The 17,102-nt window shown below is 38.8% G+C and overlaps 2 protein-coding genes and 1 long non-coding RNA gene across 6 annotated transcripts in view; 2 read left to right on the forward strand and 1 right to left on the reverse strand.

The window, feature by feature from the left end:
* Positions 1-9,257, forward strand: part of NAAA (N-acylethanolamine acid amidase) — an 11,343-nt gene extending 2,086 nt beyond the window's left edge. For 2 of the 3 annotated variants that reach the window (XM_080589253.1, XM_080589255.1), the window contains 9 exons: positions 172-298; positions 1,077-1,167; positions 3,357-3,433; positions 4,796-4,968; positions 5,798-5,860; positions 6,452-6,518; positions 7,070-7,098; positions 8,049-8,130; positions 8,942-9,257. In XM_080589253.1, coding sequence (XP_080445379.1) covers positions 172-298; positions 1,077-1,167; positions 3,357-3,433; positions 4,796-4,968; positions 5,798-5,860; positions 6,452-6,518; positions 7,070-7,098; positions 8,049-8,124 — 703 coding nt within the window. In that variant the 3' untranslated portion in view covers positions 8,125-8,130; positions 8,942-9,257. The remainder of the gene's footprint in view (positions 1-171; positions 299-1,076; positions 1,168-3,356; positions 3,434-4,795; positions 4,969-5,797; positions 5,861-6,451; positions 6,519-7,069; positions 7,099-8,048; positions 8,131-8,941) is intronic. The other variant, XM_080589254.1, reaches the window with a different exon arrangement.
* LOC308193989 overlaps positions 1-17,102 on the reverse strand; it is a 27,184-nt gene that overhangs the window by 3,458 nt on the left and 6,624 nt on the right. The gene's annotated exons all lie outside the window — the stretch shown is intronic.
* The window catches only part of PPEF2 (protein phosphatase with EF-hand domain 2), a 23,765-nt gene continuing 16,118 nt past the window's right edge, over positions 9,456-17,102 (forward strand). The window contains exons 1-2 of one of the 2 annotated variants that reach the window (XM_080589208.1): positions 9,456-13,821; positions 16,429-16,609. In XM_080589208.1, the coding sequence (XP_080445334.1) occupies positions 16,549-16,609 (61 nt within the window). In that variant the 5' untranslated portion in view covers positions 9,456-13,821; positions 16,429-16,548. Of the gene's footprint in view, positions 16,610-17,102 lie in introns of both variants that reach the window. The other variant, XM_080589209.1, reaches the window with a different exon arrangement.

The raw sequence follows: 17,102 nt of genomic DNA on the forward strand, positions 1-17,102 counted from the left end.
TAATGTGAGCTCTTATTTGTATGCTTCCATGTGTAAAGTACTTAGAAGAAAATAAACTCAGTTACTCCCGAAGTGCTGTGCTAGTTCAACTAGACTGTAATGTTGAAAGTGTTGTCATAATGTTGTCTTATATTTCAAAAATAATTTTATCCTTTTTTTTTTTTTTTTAAGGTTCTGTACTAGTATTGTTGCTCAGGATGAAAAAGGAAACATTTACCACGGTCGGAACCTGGACTATGACTTTGTAGATATATTAAGTAAAATTACAATTGATGTGCAGTTTATAAAAAGTGGACAGGTATGAACTGTGGTTGGTGTGGCTGGGTGGTATTCTGTGAAGCAATGGTGTGTGGTTGTACAGCTGCACAGGCAGCAGCATTTAATCTGGGAATATGGTTCCCAACCCAGGTTTACTGAATTATCAGAGCACCACAGTCCCTCTTTCTAGGAATGTTGGATGAGTGCTATTTTTTTTTGTTTTCTGGACATGCAGTTAGTGGTGAAAAACTGGAACAAATAAAACAGTGTAATCTAGTGTGTCAAGATCATTATTTGGAAGGAGATGGTAAAAGAAGAAAATGCCAAGGCATAAAAAAAAAGGAAATACTACACAATGTAGAAAAGAGATCAGTTTTGGCAGGGACCAATTTTTTGGCCCTTTCTAAGGTCTTGTTAATTTTATTGACCAATGTTTATGTTTTAGCTGAATATTGTCTAAAATGAACTAGTTGCTAGTGCAGTCCTCGTTAGTTTCATTTTCTTAATATTCATTTGTCCTTTTTGCAAATACAGAATTCTTTGTTTCTTACTTGGTCCCTTGCTAACTTGAGCAAAATTTTTGTAGCAGTTGGTGATCATTAACAAATGAAATACAGTGTATTGTGGTCCCCAGAGTCTTTTTATCATTTACTTTGCAAGGTTTACTATAATTTAAGGCAAAGGGTTTTAAAGGGATTTCCAAAACAATATATGAAAGTCACAGGAAAAAGTACAGGATGCCGTTTTGGAATGTTGCTTATATTTCAAAAAGTGCTTAGTTCCAGAATGCTAAAATACTGTATGTTTCCTGGTTTCAGATAGCATATCAAGGAACCACATTTCTTGGTTACGTAGGCTTATGGACTGGACAAAGTCCACACAAGTTCACAGTCTCTGGTGATGAACGAGGTAAAAAAAATCAGTCTTCCACACTTGACATCATGTATACTATTTCAGTTGATTGTTGCCTCTTCCAGCTCTTCTGTCACATTCTCCAAGAGGGAAAAATACTGTTAGGTCTGCCAGAAAGGAGATGAAACTGAATGACTTCTCTGGCCCTCGGGAGATGAAAGCACACATGCTGCCAGTTTTTGGCTGCTACTGAGGGGAGAGGCATTTGTTTATCAGCAGTGTCATCTGATCTTGAAAAGTGTCAGAGGAGACGGAGGAGGAGGAGGCAGTAAGAGAAAAATCTTGTGATCTGTCTGAGAGACACAATGAGAGATGACAGAGTTGATGCTGAGACAAAAAGGGAGCTTTGTATAGCAGATAAACTGTCACTTTCCTAGTTCTCTCTTCCTTTCCCTATATCCCGTTTTTCTCTGTCCCCATAAGACAGCTTGGATGAAAGGATCAGAAGAGAAGAGTAAGACTGAGAGAATTATATACATATTCATTATCTCCGTAATTAGGGACTCTGGTGTGGAGCACATGTGCCTTTTGACTCCTGCTTCCTTTGTTAATATTGCTTTCTTGCAATATTAAGATTCTCTAGATTCTTTCTATAGTTGATATTCATATTTTTTAAAAGCCTGCTTCTGATGCTAGTGTAATTATTTAATCCTTTCAAAACTGGATCATCTTGGGCCAATACTGAGAGGTGCAAAATGCTCTTAATTTGTACTAAAATCAACTAGGACATAGAGTCTTAAATGTATTGGATCTTTGCAAAAGGCTTGATTTAGAAAGTCTTGAAGACCAAAGTCTGAATGGGCATAACCTGGGGACAAAACCAGTGCTGTTCTGTTCTCTCTAATGTATCTCAGCAGCGTGCAAAGATCATCTGAGACCACGGTGAGATGGGTTAGTCCACGCACAAGCCCGTTATTTTTTCCTGATTTTGATACTGGAATCAAGTGCTGCAAACGTTTGTGTGAGATGGGCCCCTCTTGTCCGTTAGGAGCTGATGTGCTGTCATCCACCTGCATGCCTTTGTTTCAGTTGCTTTTTTACTATAAACAATAGTAATTCACTCAACACATGCTGCACTCCTGTAAATCAGTTGTTACTGACTGCTTGCTTGTCTTATCTGTCACCATACAACTGAAATAAAATTTGGGGAAATAAACTTGTGCACTCTGGCTGGAAAGGGAGATGACTTTAAATTAGGGTGAAGGTCTCTCAAATAACAGACATTATTTCTGTTGCCTTTTTCTCGTTTGGGCATAAAAATAAGTATAAAGTTGTCCTTCTGTTTTTCTTGGTTCTCCTAATTTTCCCCAGAAACACACAATCACTATTACTACCTCTTTTTTTTTTTTTTTCCTTTTTTAGCTACTTTAAGATTTCAGTGTAATTCTTCTTGTTGTAAGAGTTCAGTAAGATGAACAATGAGATGATTTATGCTAATATATGAGCTGACAGATGTAGACTAACAAATCATATCAATAGACCTGCAGTCTTTTTGGCAATGTGTGTTGCAAAGTGCTTCTTCCTGTTAGGGTAACCTTTGACTCTTCTGTGCTCAGCATTCAGCTATGAATAAAAAATGATGAAAAATCGAGAAGCTAGTAAATTATCAATACTGAGTTTTTGATTTAAATTGCTAGCACTTGCAAGTTCTGAGAGGTACTGCATATTTTCTCTAAAGAGCTAAATACCTTTTTCACTTTTGTTAATGCTGATATTAGATCCTCTGCTTCTCATTCACATTATGGTTCCTACAGTGATTTGCCTGAGAACTTCTGTTCTAAGTTAAGCAAAGAGCACAGTAAACAGATGTTCTGTTTACTGTGGCCCTTCTCAGCAGCGTGATCTCTCTGTAGCTCTTTGTTGGATTCTTGGAAGTGAAATTGTTGAAGCTGTTGCTGGAATCACTATAGGCTGAAAGAAAGGGAGTCCTAAAGTACTGACAGTGGCACTGAAACAGAGATCTTTAACTTCTGAGCATGTTTCCTGACTGAAACCTTTCAGACTGGTTGAGAATTCTGTTGCTGTAAATCTTTTAATCTACAGATTAAGACTTTTTAATCTAGTAGAGGGTAAGATTGTAGAGCTAGAGATGGGACCTGGAGAAGAAAGGAAGACAAGGAGGATAGATTTTACAGAGTGTAAGTAACATGTATGTGCAATAGGTTTTTTTTGTATTTTTTTTCCAGCGGGTGGTAGCTGGTGGGAAAATGCAATAGCTGCTTTTCTGAATCGAAATTACCCTGTCAGCTGGCTTGTCCGAGATGTAAGTGCACTACGTTATATTCTCAGATTTCAGTGATGTCATTTCAATTTACAGACTCCTAGTAAATTTGACTTTTTTCACAGAAAATTCAATAAATTGTTAAGATTATATTTTATAAGGGCAGATAGGTATTATCCCCAAATCATCAGCAACGTGTTTGATAAAGGCAATTCCAGCCCTTCAGGGGGACAATCTCTGATCACTGCCAAAAATCTATGAGTATCTGTGCAAAGACTTCCTTCGAAGGGAGGATCTCAGCTAGCTGTGAGGGATATAGTAATTTAGCAAATTGAGCAGCTGTACTATCAGATAGTAAACATATGAACCCATAGTTGTTTTATTACATTTGATATGTTCCCATATTAAAGACAGAGAGCTTACTGGTGAGTGGCAGGAGTTAGACTGGTGTTTTGTATAGCACTTTTTATGAATAGTGTTGTGTTAGTATAACTGCTAAGATAAAATAGGTTTGCTGCTTCTCCAATTTATGAATTATAGCAAACATGAATTGTATCTTTTGTAATTAAAAACCTCCCTGAAGAACTGGAATGTTTACTGGAGACCTCATTGTTGACATTTTTTGAATTTGAGGTGTGAGCTGAGGCTGTGACTTGCCTACTACTAGCTGCAGTGTTGCTGTCAGAAATAATTAATTGTTTAAAACAACTGAGAGCAATTTTGTTTTATGTTTGTTCTCCATATTTGTCTTTAGTTCCTGCATAGCACTTATTTTTAAAGAAGTACTTCGGTAGATGGTGGCCCTATGCCTGTAAACAGTAGCTTCACTGGCTGTGGTGGAGTTACCAGTTCATACTAAGTTAGTCATGTGGTTATGGCAAGAAAAGGAAGGCTTGCTGTGAGCAATGCCAGTGCTTCTCCATTGTTACCAAAATCCTCTTAAACTAAAGGCAAGGCAAGGATGCAGAGTGTTTTTTTTTCTCCTTCTCATCCCATTTCTGTCTCGTTTTGCAAGCTGAAAGACTTTGAGGATTGAACTGGCAGAGTGTGGACATGCCTTTATCTCTTTAATGGCAGATTTTTCATCTTTTTTCACCATATACATCTGTGTGTGTACGTATGTGTACACGTGTATATACATGTATGTATATTTACTTCGAGTATTTGCAAAGCTGGCATTAATGAGGTCTGTTGCTAGTCACTCATTTTATGTTCTTGTGCTAAAATCACAAGCTGAAATCACAGAAGTGCTTTCCAAGAAGTATTTTCAAATAGCACCTTATAGTTGATTGCAGTTTGCAATAAAGCTGCGACTGTTGTGCTTTTTCAGGTGTCCCAGTGCTTACTTTGTGCTTGACTGTGCTTTGTGAATTTTTTTTCATTGTGCTCTCCTTTTTGCACTAGACCCTGAGCAGAGCAGAGGACTTTCAGTCAGCTGTTCTCAGACTAGCTGACATTCCCATCATTGCTGAAGTTTACTATATTGTAGGAGGTGTATCACCCAAAGAAGGCATGGTCATAACGAGGAATAGAAGAGGGCCAGCTGACCTCTGGCCTCTTGATCCTTTAAGTGGAGCGTAAGTACACAAAATGTTTTGTTTTTTCATGCTCCATCTTAAGTGATAGGCAAGGATAGTGGGACAGCTTTCTTCAGAGATCCAGGCCCATCTCTTACCAGTGTTGAGAAGGGAAAGCTTGGAGCCTCAGAAAAGAACACCAGTTCCTTCCTGGGAAGGCATCACACCACCTTGTCAGATTGGGGCAGTCCAGAGCATCAAAAAAGCATCTGTATGTATTCATTTTTTAGATAGATTTCAAAGGAGACAAGATTTGAGGGCACATCCTGGTTGTCTGCCAAGTATTGCATGATTAAATTCAGTGCTCCCAAGTTAGTTTTCGCACAGCATGGTAGAAGGGTTGAAGGCTCAAACATAATTGTCTCTATGATTTTTGTGAAATCAGCTACTTGATAAATGAAGGAGATCCTTAATAGTTGCCCTGCAGTGACAAAATGGAACTGAATGATTGCTGTCAGTCAGTAAGTGCTGGCTTGGCAACAGCCAGATGGCCTGTTGGCTCTGTGTACTCCAAGTGGAATGCTGCAGGCTACAGTGTGTACCCATAATCCTTTCTCTAATTATCTCTTTAAAGGTCTAATCTTACTTTTTCCCTAATCAGTAGTAGTTTTGCCATTAGCAGTTCAAGAGGTCACTCCTTTTTCATTTGTGTTCAGTAGCTTATGGTAAAGGCTGCTATATGTATAGGATCCCTTGGATTTGCAAGAGACACAGGGAAGAGGTTTTTGAGGGAACTTTTTTTCCTTTGGGCAGAACAGAAATACTGATTCTTGGTTTTTATTACCTACTGATGCATCTTTTGTTTGCTTTCTTGTGTGTTACATGACAGGTGGTTTCGTGTAGAGACGAATTATGACCATTGGACTACCCCTCCTCCTTTTGATGACCGAAGGTAAATTTAGTTTAGACCTCTGTAGTGAGATATCGCTTCCATTTTTAAAAAGCTTAGAGACTTGGGTGTTTTCTTCTGTGAGTAGGTGTTAGCTTGCTGGGCAGGCAGTTTGTTCAGTTTCTGGAATGCCACTCAAATGGGAACAGATAAGCTAAGGAGTGACAATGACATGTGCCAGAGGAAAGTAAGTCTGTATGGCATTGAATGGCATGCAAGGTGAGAAGTAGCAAGGATATATTGCGTATCAAAAATTTCCGTATAAAGTTTAGTAAAAATTACATTTTCACTGTGAATCTAAATCCTGTATTTGATGGCACTATTGAGAGACTTGCAGACGTCACGCAATCTTTAGGATGTGTGGTCTGCAAAAAGCTGCTGGCAGATTCCCTGTTGTTCTGAATTCACAGTGTAGTAACTCAGTAACTTCAGCAGTGTGAGTCTAGATTAAGTCACACAGAATTGTGGATAATTTTAGACCAAAACAGGCATTTTAAAATTAAAGGCATTCACTGAGGAAATTCTTCACAGTGGTGGTTTGTAGCCTTTGGAACAATAAACTGTGTTTAATGATATTGCATTGTTCTCCCACAGAACTCCAGCCATGAAAGCTCTCAATGCTACTGGACAGCAGAATATCAATTTTGATACGCTCTTTCAGGTATTTCTTTTAAATTCTGTATTGTGGCACGTAGACTTTCACTTGAAACTCTTTCAAAGCAGAAGTGGTTATGTGGTTGTCAGTGATTTTAAAGCTATGCAAGGAAGGCATGGTGAAAAGGATGTGCCATGCAGCCACCTCTGGAGAGTTTAAGGCTGACAAGTTTGTGCATTAAAATGGTTCTGAACTCCCTGTGTAGTCATTTCATAATAGTCTGCCGATCCAAGTTGAAAGGGTAAGCAATGAATCCCATCACCACCATCTCCGTGCAGTTCCCTCGTTCAAGCGCAGTGAGAAATACTACAGCAGGCAGCTAAAGTGTTAGACAAGAGTGATATTTACCACTTAGTTTTGAGAACTTCAATTTTGTATATTTCAGAATTTTTATGTAATTTTTTTGTTAAATGGTCCAATACTTAAAAATAAAACACAGCAAGAGTAATTCTTGATTCTGTATTATTTATGTTTATAACTTCATCCTACTGCTGTTTCTAAATAGCGTTTTAATTCCCTTTTCACCAAAATGACACCTTTTCAAACTTTCTGTACAGGTGTTGTCAGTGAAGCCAGTCTTAAATGAGTAAGTATTAGATTCAGAGATGTCAATCAGTGCCTCCTACCATGCCTTGGGCCACTTAAAAGGCCATCACAAATTTCCTCAGGAATTTCCTGTACATCTGTTTGAGTATCTTGTTGTTTCCCAGCATAGATTTCTGCTTGTGCACATGGTGCTGAAGACTTTCACAGAACTCTGTCTGTCTCTCTAGCCATGGAACTGTGCTTTGTTAGGCTTAGTCTGGTAAAGGGAAGCTCCTTTGTAGTAGTGAAACAAGTAACTGCTTACATGAACAGCAGTACTTTCTACAGTTCTTTTTGCCAACTCATTTGTACCTTTGACTTTTGGAAAGGCTGGATTTGTGTTAACACTAGACTCTGGTGCTTCTGATTTCGCTCTGCTTGATGTGTGAAAAATAAAGAAGTCGTAAATGGGGACATAGCTTTTAGGTACCATTTACTGGCTTTTTAAAACAGACTAATTTCAATATAACATTATGGTTCTGCATAGTTCCACAGGTTGCACCTTTGCAGGTTATCCTGTTTTGCTTTACTTTTACATGGAACTCAGTACCTTCTCTAGATCAGTCACTCACATTACAGCTTGGCAATGGCTTCTTCAAAGTCAGTATGAGGACTTCCTCTCCTCTTTCTTATAAACGTGAGGAAATTTGGAAAGGAGAAGATTATATCTGTGTGACTGTTAAGATTAGCAATGCTGTTTTTTTATTACAGTGATCCAAACCAATGTAGAAATACTGTTTCTTTGCTGTATTAAATGGAAAGAAAAATTTGAAAACTTGTGCCAGCAGCCATCATTTTTATCAGTCTCTTTTGCTCTCTTCCTAACACTTCTGTACCTAAGCAGAATGTTTGTTTCCACTAAAATTTGTCCTGCTGCTTTGCTAGTTTTATAAATTATTCTTCTCATCTTGGAATGATTTTTCACTCACTGTTTTCTTCTTTCCCTACCAGTAACACAGTGTATACGACAGTAATGAGCGCTGCATTTCCAGAGAAGTACCAGACACGGATCAGAACTATGAAGTGAAGAGGTGTAAGTAACGTGCTGGTACTCCTAGCTACTTGTACTTAAATAAAATTTCAACTGAAGGGTCATTGAGGGGCAAAGCACTGCAATGGCACTCAAGCGACCTAGTCTGAATTCCTGATTCCCTTGGTTTGCTTATTGACCTTGGGTAAATACCTTCCCTTAGTTGATTCAGAGATAAGAGTTAAGTATTGACTTTCTTTGCAAAACCCTTGGAGATTATTTGAGGAAAAGTACTTTATCGGAAAGGGTGGGTGTGGTGAGCTACGGGTAGTTGTTGGCTATATGAACGTTTTACCTATTATTTTTACCATTTCCACTACTGTGATATATTTCACATGCCTTCCAGTGGCTGACTTTGACAGGAAGCCCTGCCAGTGGTGAACCCTAGCAGGTGAAGTCGGTGCACTTGGCACAAAGAAAGATCAAGCTTGGCTTGTAACAGCCCTTCACAACCAGCTGAACATTAGCATCCTCAGAAGGTTTTGTCCAGTGGTCTTGCAGAAAAAGTCAAAGTGATTGAACTCCCACAGAGCTGCAGGTGGTGGCTTTACTGTGTTCAAAGGAAAATATTAAGTTACAGATATTTATATTCCAAGAAACTCTGGTTGTGTGTGGGGGCTTGGCAGGACCATAAGAAATTGCATTTCAGTTTGAATAGTTTTTTAAACCATTATTAGTATTATATTCGTAGCAGTTAATATCGGACATTAGATTTTAGCAGGACTTTCTTTTAGAGATTCTAAAGTATTTGTTTCTTTTTTAACTTCATACAAACCTATACTCTCTTATTTACTTGTGTATCTGTTTATTTCAGCAGACCAAATCGGCGAAAAGCTGAAGCTTTCCAAGACTGGCATAAGCTTTTAAAATCATACTCAAAAGCAGAACAGTTATTTTGGCTTACTAATTGTGCAAACCATTCAGGAAATAATGACTTGTTAGTTCTTTGAAGTGTTGCAGATGATACTGTTAATGAACTGTAAAGGAAGATTGATTTTATTTTAATTAAATTCATGTTCTAGCAGATGTTGATGACTAAAAATTGTTTTTATCGTTTTTGGAAAGAGTTGTGCAATTTGATTGTACTCATGTACTTACTAGTAAATAAAAACTAAATATATTTTGTGTGGGATGTAGGTCTGAACATAATTAAATAAAAATATGCAGCTGATTGCTTGATTTATGAAGACCTGTGGTGATACTACCACTGTCATCATCTGTTTCTGACTTGTATGGGGCCTGTGAGTGTGAGCCCAGCAGGGCCAAGTGCCCAGCAAGAACTGGTCTGAGTGCTGGGGAAGCTGGCAGAGTTAGAGAACAGGGTTGCCACAGGTCCTGAGACTGTCTCAGCCTTCGTTCAGCTGCATCACTGTGGCCATCCAGTCCTGAGGCGCTCTGTAGACCTTCCTCAAGACAAAAATTACTGCATCAGGAATGTGACTACACTGTGTGAATACCACTGCAGGCTGTATCTTTCTTCTTCAGCTATGGTTCTCCAGTGCACAGGTTCTTCAGCTGTTTTTATTAGGCTTATGAAAGATGACTGAGAGGTATATAGTCTTAAGATGGTTCCCAGGTGATATGGAAAGCACTTGACTTACAGCAGTAGATAAAGTAGTGGACCATAAATGGAGATTTTCATTCTGTCTAAGGACTGTCTATTTAGCGTAAGGTGAGGAAATATGTCTACTCATCAGAAATCAAGAGTTATTTAAGGAGATATGATGATACAGACTTATTCTCCACAATAGATGATAGAAGTTTGTGGTGGAATAGTTGTGAGATTAGAAAATGGATTGTTTTCCTTTTTAATATTTGAAAGCTGTCTTCAATAGAAACTTTACAACTCACTTTTCTAGTGCAGAGGTGTTTTTTGTTTTGTTTTGTCTAGTTGTGTCATGACTGCATACTGTGAATTCAGGCACTTCTTGCAAGCACCCCAGAAATACAGGATTTAAGGAGTCGAGCAATGGATACTTTCACATTAAGCTTAGAGGTCTGGTTCTTTACCAGACAAAATTCAGGTGAGTGCCTGTAAAAATTTTACCTAGGAGAAGAAGGTATGATCATAGCGCTAGGTGAGAGAGCCATTTCCAGATACGTGCAATGCCATCCGCAGTGTTGGTGCGCCAGTTATGCAAACTGTTCCCGAGTGAGCCTTCTGGAGATGTGGTCCCTTTATCTCCTTGCGCTGAGTCTGGCTAACCTACTTACCTGCATCCTCTACTTCTGCCTGGATAAATGCGCTGCCAGCTTTGCCTTGACCCAGTTTGTACAATGATGTTAGTAGTCATATACCAGAACTGATAAAGCTGAAAAATAGAGGTTTTCTGGAAGAGGATGTGAATAATGGAAGTTACAATATCTTTGAGATACCAGGATGACGTTGCTTTAATCCACAGAGCAGACACTGACTCCTCATTCCACCAGGTTTTCCTTATGTAACTGCCACCCACAAGTAAAGGCAAAACAATCCTCACAGGAATAATTTTGCATAGTCTTCTTGACCTCAGCAGTGTTAGGCTGATTATCTTCTGCCAGCGGTGTGCCCAGATTCTCAGTCCTTTATAAAATGAATCAAATATGTTTGCTTCCAAGTGTACAAACAGATCTGGAGTGTGTAAATATTTGGTATCCATGAATATTCAGCAAACAGTTGTCCACTCCTGTATTGTCTCATCAGCTGATCAGAAATCGGTAAGGCTCAGCCACAGAACACATTAGTGAAAAAAAAAATTTGAATTTTAAATGGGAAGCTAGATTTGAAGTAATCTGTTTTTTTTCCTTTTGTTCCTTTAAAATATTTTCTGAAAGCCTTGTGTTTTATCAGTTTATAAACAAACATTCAGACACTCTGCCAATAAAATGAAGCCTTTATGCCTATAAAGATATAGGCATATGTATTTTGCTAAGCAGAAGGATATGTATAACTTTTTGGTCTTAGTTTAATTACATGTTAAAAATACAAACAAAGTGTTAAATGACATATTACAAACTAGATGATTTAATCTGTGGAACGTGTTGAGTTTCTTTTGGCTAAGAATTGAAATCTGATATAAACGCAGAGAGGTTTTTAAACAGTTTAAATAAAACAATGCTGGATATATAAGGAAACAATTAATGTAGCACTGGTTGTTTTGAGAGGTTTTTTTTTGTGTGTGTGTGTGGCATCTGGTTTGTTTGTTCTTTAAAAAAAGAAGGATCATTCATAGTTACTGGAATTGCTCACTGGTCATCCTTCTGTTTGACGTTTCATCTGCTTTGTGTGTTCACATTTTAGAGACTGGGAAATAAAACAGCTTTTCTGCTTTCTCAAGCCCAGTCAGCTTCATGACTTAGAATTGATAAGTAATTAACTAGAACTAAGTTACGTTAGCCTTGCTTTGTCCATTGTTTTGTTTCTGCAGTCCAGACTCCCTAGCTATAAAGCCCAAAAGATTTTTCAGTCCACTATAGGGAGCGGGTGAAATGTTTATTTCTTTTTTCTTTGAGAAATTTGCATTTAACAAAAGGCAACTTGAAACTGTTTACAAACTGGTCCTTTTAAGATGAGAGGAGCCAATGTACCATCTTTCTCATTCCTAATCCTCTTCAGTAATCCTAATCCATTTCAGACCTGTAACCTTTCTTAAGCATCACATGGGAGAGGATTCTTAAGGCTGCTCAGAATGGTGCAGTAAGTAAATCGAAGGGTCTGTGCTTGTTGCAGAGCAGCGCGTATGTTGTGTACTGCAGGTGCTGAAAGCAATGGCAATTTCTGCTGCATGCCCAAGGGAACAGCCTACTTGATCTTCTAGATCTCAGGAGGAGTTTCTAATCTGTAATCAAGTAAATCACTTCAGAGATTATTGATCACTTTGGGTACTGAATGCTGGTTGTACAAGCAAACAAACAAATATTTAAGAAGTGGAGAGCTTCTTTTGTGTTTATTTTAATAAGTCCTTAAGCTAGAGATTGGTGGCAAGGTAAGTTTTATTTTTCTTTTCTCTGCAACTGTTTTGTCTTCAGTAGTTAGTCGGTACCCATAGTTTGAGGTGAAATGTCCTTTCTATATATCACTTTTTCTGAAATTCTCCTTTTTGGCACTGCAGTAACTGTGCAGGTGCAGAGTTCAGTGCATGTGTAAAATTAACCAAGTTTCACTGTCTTGTTTCCAGCTATGAGCAAAGCTTAGTCTGTTGTACACGTGGAACAGGGGTATTTACTCTAGGAGGGAAAGGAAGGATCATCACTTTCCCTGGTGCTAACGAGCATTTTTATTCTTGTCAAAATTATTTTCTTATTTGTTTTAATTCATTGATGGCTCTTAAATGACCTGTTGCTGTTTTTCTACTAGCAGAACTTAAAATTTGTTTCAATTTTGCATCTCTCTTTCACTGTTTTCTTCCTAGTAAACATTCAGTAAGTGTGTTTTATCCTCTTGATGCCTTTTAGATTCTGTTCATCTCTTCCCTTGGTCATCCAAACGTCTGTAAAACTTACAAGCTAGTGGGGATTCTGTTGTGCATATGACATGTGAATGTGTCGTCTTTCTTAGGAAATGCATTGTTTTAGAGTTAACTTTGCATGGCGGAGTAGTTTGTTGCTCCTTTCAGGCCTTTGATTCAAGTAGGTGGAGCCCCAAATTCTGCACAGATCTGTAATCTGGATGAGCTCAGTGATGTGACAGTGTGTGTAGAATTTGATTCAAAATGATGTCACTGTTTTCATTTTTTAAGAGTTAATACTTGCAGTAAGCCTGGAAAAAACCTAGAAAAAAACTAGGAAAAACCTGGAAAAACCTAGGCTTTTGTTTTTGCTGTTTTGGAGCGTTTCCTTTCTCTCTCTCTCTCTTTCTTTCATTTCTTTCTTTTATTTTTCTCTTTCCTTCCTTCTTTCCTTCCTTCTTTCCTTCCTTCTTTCCTTCCTTCTTTCCTTCCTTCTTTCCTTCCTTCTTTCCTTCCTTCTTTCTTTCCTTCTTGTTGACGCAGAGGGATTTATGCAAGTTTTCCTTTACTGGGTTTTATGTGTTATTTTATCATGGGGTAGTATTAAACAGATCAGCAGCCTGTGTTGCAAAAGGAAGTATGTTATCCCATGTCTGGGGAGGTGTATGTGGAGTATGGCTGTAGAAGTTTCTTCTGCCTTTCAGCGCTAACTGGTGAACAGGGAATATGCATCAATACATGTTTGTGGTCTTCTGCTGAGGCACTGAGCTTTACTGATCTGTTAGTTGCCTATATCTATGCACAGCTCTCAAGTCTATGCCTTGTTCAGTGGTGTTTTGGGTGAGAAAGGAGTAGGCAGACAGTTGTTCCACAAATGCACTGTTTTTTCTCAGCTAGTTGTTTAATACAGCCTGTGTTTGAGGTGATGCCACCACTGAACTTCGTCATGTCATTCAGGCTGCATCCTTATGGACTCCTAGACTGCAACTTTTCCTTGCAAACAGGGTTTTAGGTATGGGAGGGTTGTATTTCACTGTGGGGTGGATGAGGAAGGATCAGAAGTGCTGAGCAGTTGGGTTAGCTCCATTTCTTCTTCACTCATCCCACCCTTGAAGCAGGTTTCATTCCTTTGGATTCTCTGGTTTATTGCTTTGCACGACTTTACTCTGGCTGTGACCCTCAGAAGAATCTGTGGGTAACAAAGTCAAAAAGTTTGCAGCTGCAGGGATTGCTTGGGAGAGACCTGTTAACCAGATAAGAGATGTAGGTAAGTGCTAGTGCCTGTGCTTGCTTTCTGCAGGTGCTCCTAGGGTACGCTAACACAGACTACACCTCTGTACAGATGGCCAAAATTCATATTTAAAGTAGGGCTGTCCAAACAACAAATGCTTGTGGTGGTGGTGGTGGTGGTATTTTTTGCCTTTTTTTTTCCCCAGGGGAAAAGTTTTATTTTGTTTCTTCAAAAGTGATCTCAAATCCAAGATCGTGTTTTATCAAAACATGTAGGTAGTACCCCTGAACACACTGTGGGCAAGCAAGGTACCTATCTCTGTACCTGAGCACATGTTTAAAATATGTTCTTTGGTTTTTAAAAGTCATCTGGCAGTGTTCTAGTTCCTGAAAAAGGATTTTTTCTCAGGCAGCCATTTTTAAAGGTATCTTTAAAGGTGCTCACCTCTTCTGAAAAGTTCAAGCATCCGGCTTCCTTTGAGGCTGGTAGTATCAGGTTTTGAAGCTAGGCACGCAGTCTGTGTTGACCTCCACTATGGAGGAACAGCTGTCCACACTAGCCATGTTTCAGGGTTTTTTCTTGGGCCTGGCTTGAACCTGCTCCTGTGGACTGAGCTCCTATTTAGTAGCCGGAGTGTGTCCTCTGGTGTCTTTCATCTGAAAGGAACCCGTGTCATGCTGTTTCGGACTGCTCTGCCAGGTATACCAGAACGCACTAAGTGGAGGTGATTGGGGATGTTTGTTTCTAAAGCAAGCTGCTGATACAGAACGAATCATTCGTATCATTGCTTCTCTGGGTAGCTAATATTTGTTGAAATCTTCAGGTATTTCTCTTTGAAAAGACGTTTTTATGTGAAAATCCATATGGAAATTATCTGTCTACACACAGAGTTTCTGAACTTGAAAATCTGTTTTTCCTGCAATAGGATTTGCCCTGTACAGGAGGTGACAAGTAAGAGCCTTAAATGCTAGAGATTCTGATTTTTTTTTTCTGTGCAATTGTCCATTTGAGTTCCTGCATTATGAAAAAAAGACCATAAAGCACCAGGTGTATTTGGGCATAATTTGCGGTGATTTCAGGCCATTTTTGACACTGATATGCAATAATGTTGTTAGATTAAAACTAGAGTGACTGGTATTTTGTTAAGAATATTGTAAATTATATTCCTGTTGCATCATCCGATTAATGTGAAGATGCCTTTGTGCATTTCAGCATTCTGGGCAAGACAGAGAATTTCAGCATTTCTTTTATGTAAAAACTTCCTGCGCTGACATTTTGTTTAGCATGGATCATCCCCCTGAGCAAGCGCTGTGCACATGTACCTTATACAACACTGGACACGTTCCTTCCATTAGCCTTTCTGCAGGTCTGTAGGCAAAAGGGCTGCAGGAAGTGAGAGAAGGAGAAGGGAAGGGGTTTTCCCTCCCCTGCTGAAAAGAAGTGCCTCTGCTGTCCTGACCCTTCAAAAGCTTTTAAATGTTGTGCTAGCACCAGACCTAATATTGTTAAAGGTGTTTTTTTCCTTCCTTACCTTTCTCAGCTTTCTCCCTCTCTCCAATTATGGGGCAGAATAAAAATCTTTATAAATCTTATGTGATGCAGCCTGAGACTACTGTGGCAGTCGTACATGGAGTTTTATTTTTCCAACATTTTTTTATTTCCCCAAGAGGAAGTGTGTCTGACCACAAAAGGCATTCTGATTGTCCTCAAAGTGAGAAGTTTCAGAATTTGCCTTATTCTTGAAACAGGATCCTTTTGCTCTGAGCAGAGCTTTCTGCAGCAGTGAGGTGAACAAAAGTCTGGCTGTCCTGTCCTTTTATGCTGCCCAGGATCTGAGAAATTGATGGCATAATATGCCCCCGCACTCAAGCAGATCCATGAGGTGAAGAAAAGCAGTATTTATTTCACAAAGCTGATTATTTTCTTATGATAGCTAATTGTTATTTTAGACTTATCTCCCCTCTAGCTGTGGAACTGCAAATAGATTTAAATACCATATGTATGTTCGTCCCTTGTAATGAGAGTTATCCTTCAGAGATGGTATATGCATAAATATATTTGCATATACTGTTACTGAATCAAATTAATTACTTTAATGCTTCCAGATCAGTATAAAAAATCTTGATTTTTTTCTGTATGGCAAATGCCTCAAATATGCAGTCATGTAGTATTTTAGCACCTTTTACTTCATCTGGGTGCTTCAGCTGTGCGTGAGTAATGGGGGTGGTAGCATGAGGACTTGGAGATGTGGTCTGCTCTTAGTGGCAATCAAGCATATTTTATTGTACCATTTGAAATGAAGGTTCACATCAAAGAGCCCTATTATTAAAAGTATAGGAGCCTGAAATTAGGTATGTGAAATATTGTGTGAGTACATGAATGCCTGGTTTATACATCTACTGTACAATTACAGTACCTAGATATGTAATGCCTGATATTTTTATCCAATTGGCAAAGGTGCTGGAATTATTCCTGTTCATACAGCTGAGTTGAAATTTCAAACAGCAAGACAGAAATCCTCATCTCAGATTGTCTAGAAGACAACAAAGTAGCTTGAGGAACGTGGTAGTAGAAGATGTACTTGGGCACAAGACAGGACATCTGCTTGTTGATCTTAACAAGTGTTAATGTATTTAATTATAGACTCAGCACTGTGGGGCATGTTGCAGCAGTTTTGATTCTGATCGAATGCTTTCCTGCATCTCTCGCATGGTTTTGATGATACTGGGCCAGTCAGCAGCATTCTAGTACTGGTTGGAAAACATGGGATCTGGTAGTTCTGTAAATGCCAACTACAAGTACTCTCTGCAGAAGTCTGAAAATGGTGAGTGATTCTCTGAAATGTAATCTTTTCCTGTCTGCTCCTGCACATGCTGTTGGAAGGTTGTGGTGGATGGGCTTCTTTTCCACGTTACTCCTTTTTCTTGATAGTACTGACGTGAGGTTATATCTTTCAGTCATGTCCTATGATGAGGAATTTCAGATGTCATGCAGAATACCAACACTAGACTTAGAAAGTAACAGCTATCTAGACCCAGGATTAGATTAAAATCAATCAAAACCTGACCAGAAGTGAAGCAGCAAAAAGCAGTTTTGTTGGAACTAACGTCAGATTAATTAATCAATTTCTGCCTAATTTGTATGTGTTGGAACCTCGTGCTGACAGGGTGAAAGATGAAAACACCCTGCCACTTCTGGTGGGCTTCCTCTTCAAAGACTGTGCTAGGGATGTAAGACTGATAAAGCAGAAACAATAGCAAAGCCAAAATAAACGTGGTTCTAAAGAAGGCAAGATGCTGTGGTTAAGAAAAGCTAAA

This window comes from Anser brachyrhynchus, assembly GCF_964034855.1.
Source record: "Anser brachyrhynchus genome assembly, chromosome: 4".
Taxonomy (NCBI): domain Eukaryota; kingdom Metazoa; phylum Chordata; class Aves; order Anseriformes; family Anatidae; genus Anser; species Anser brachyrhynchus.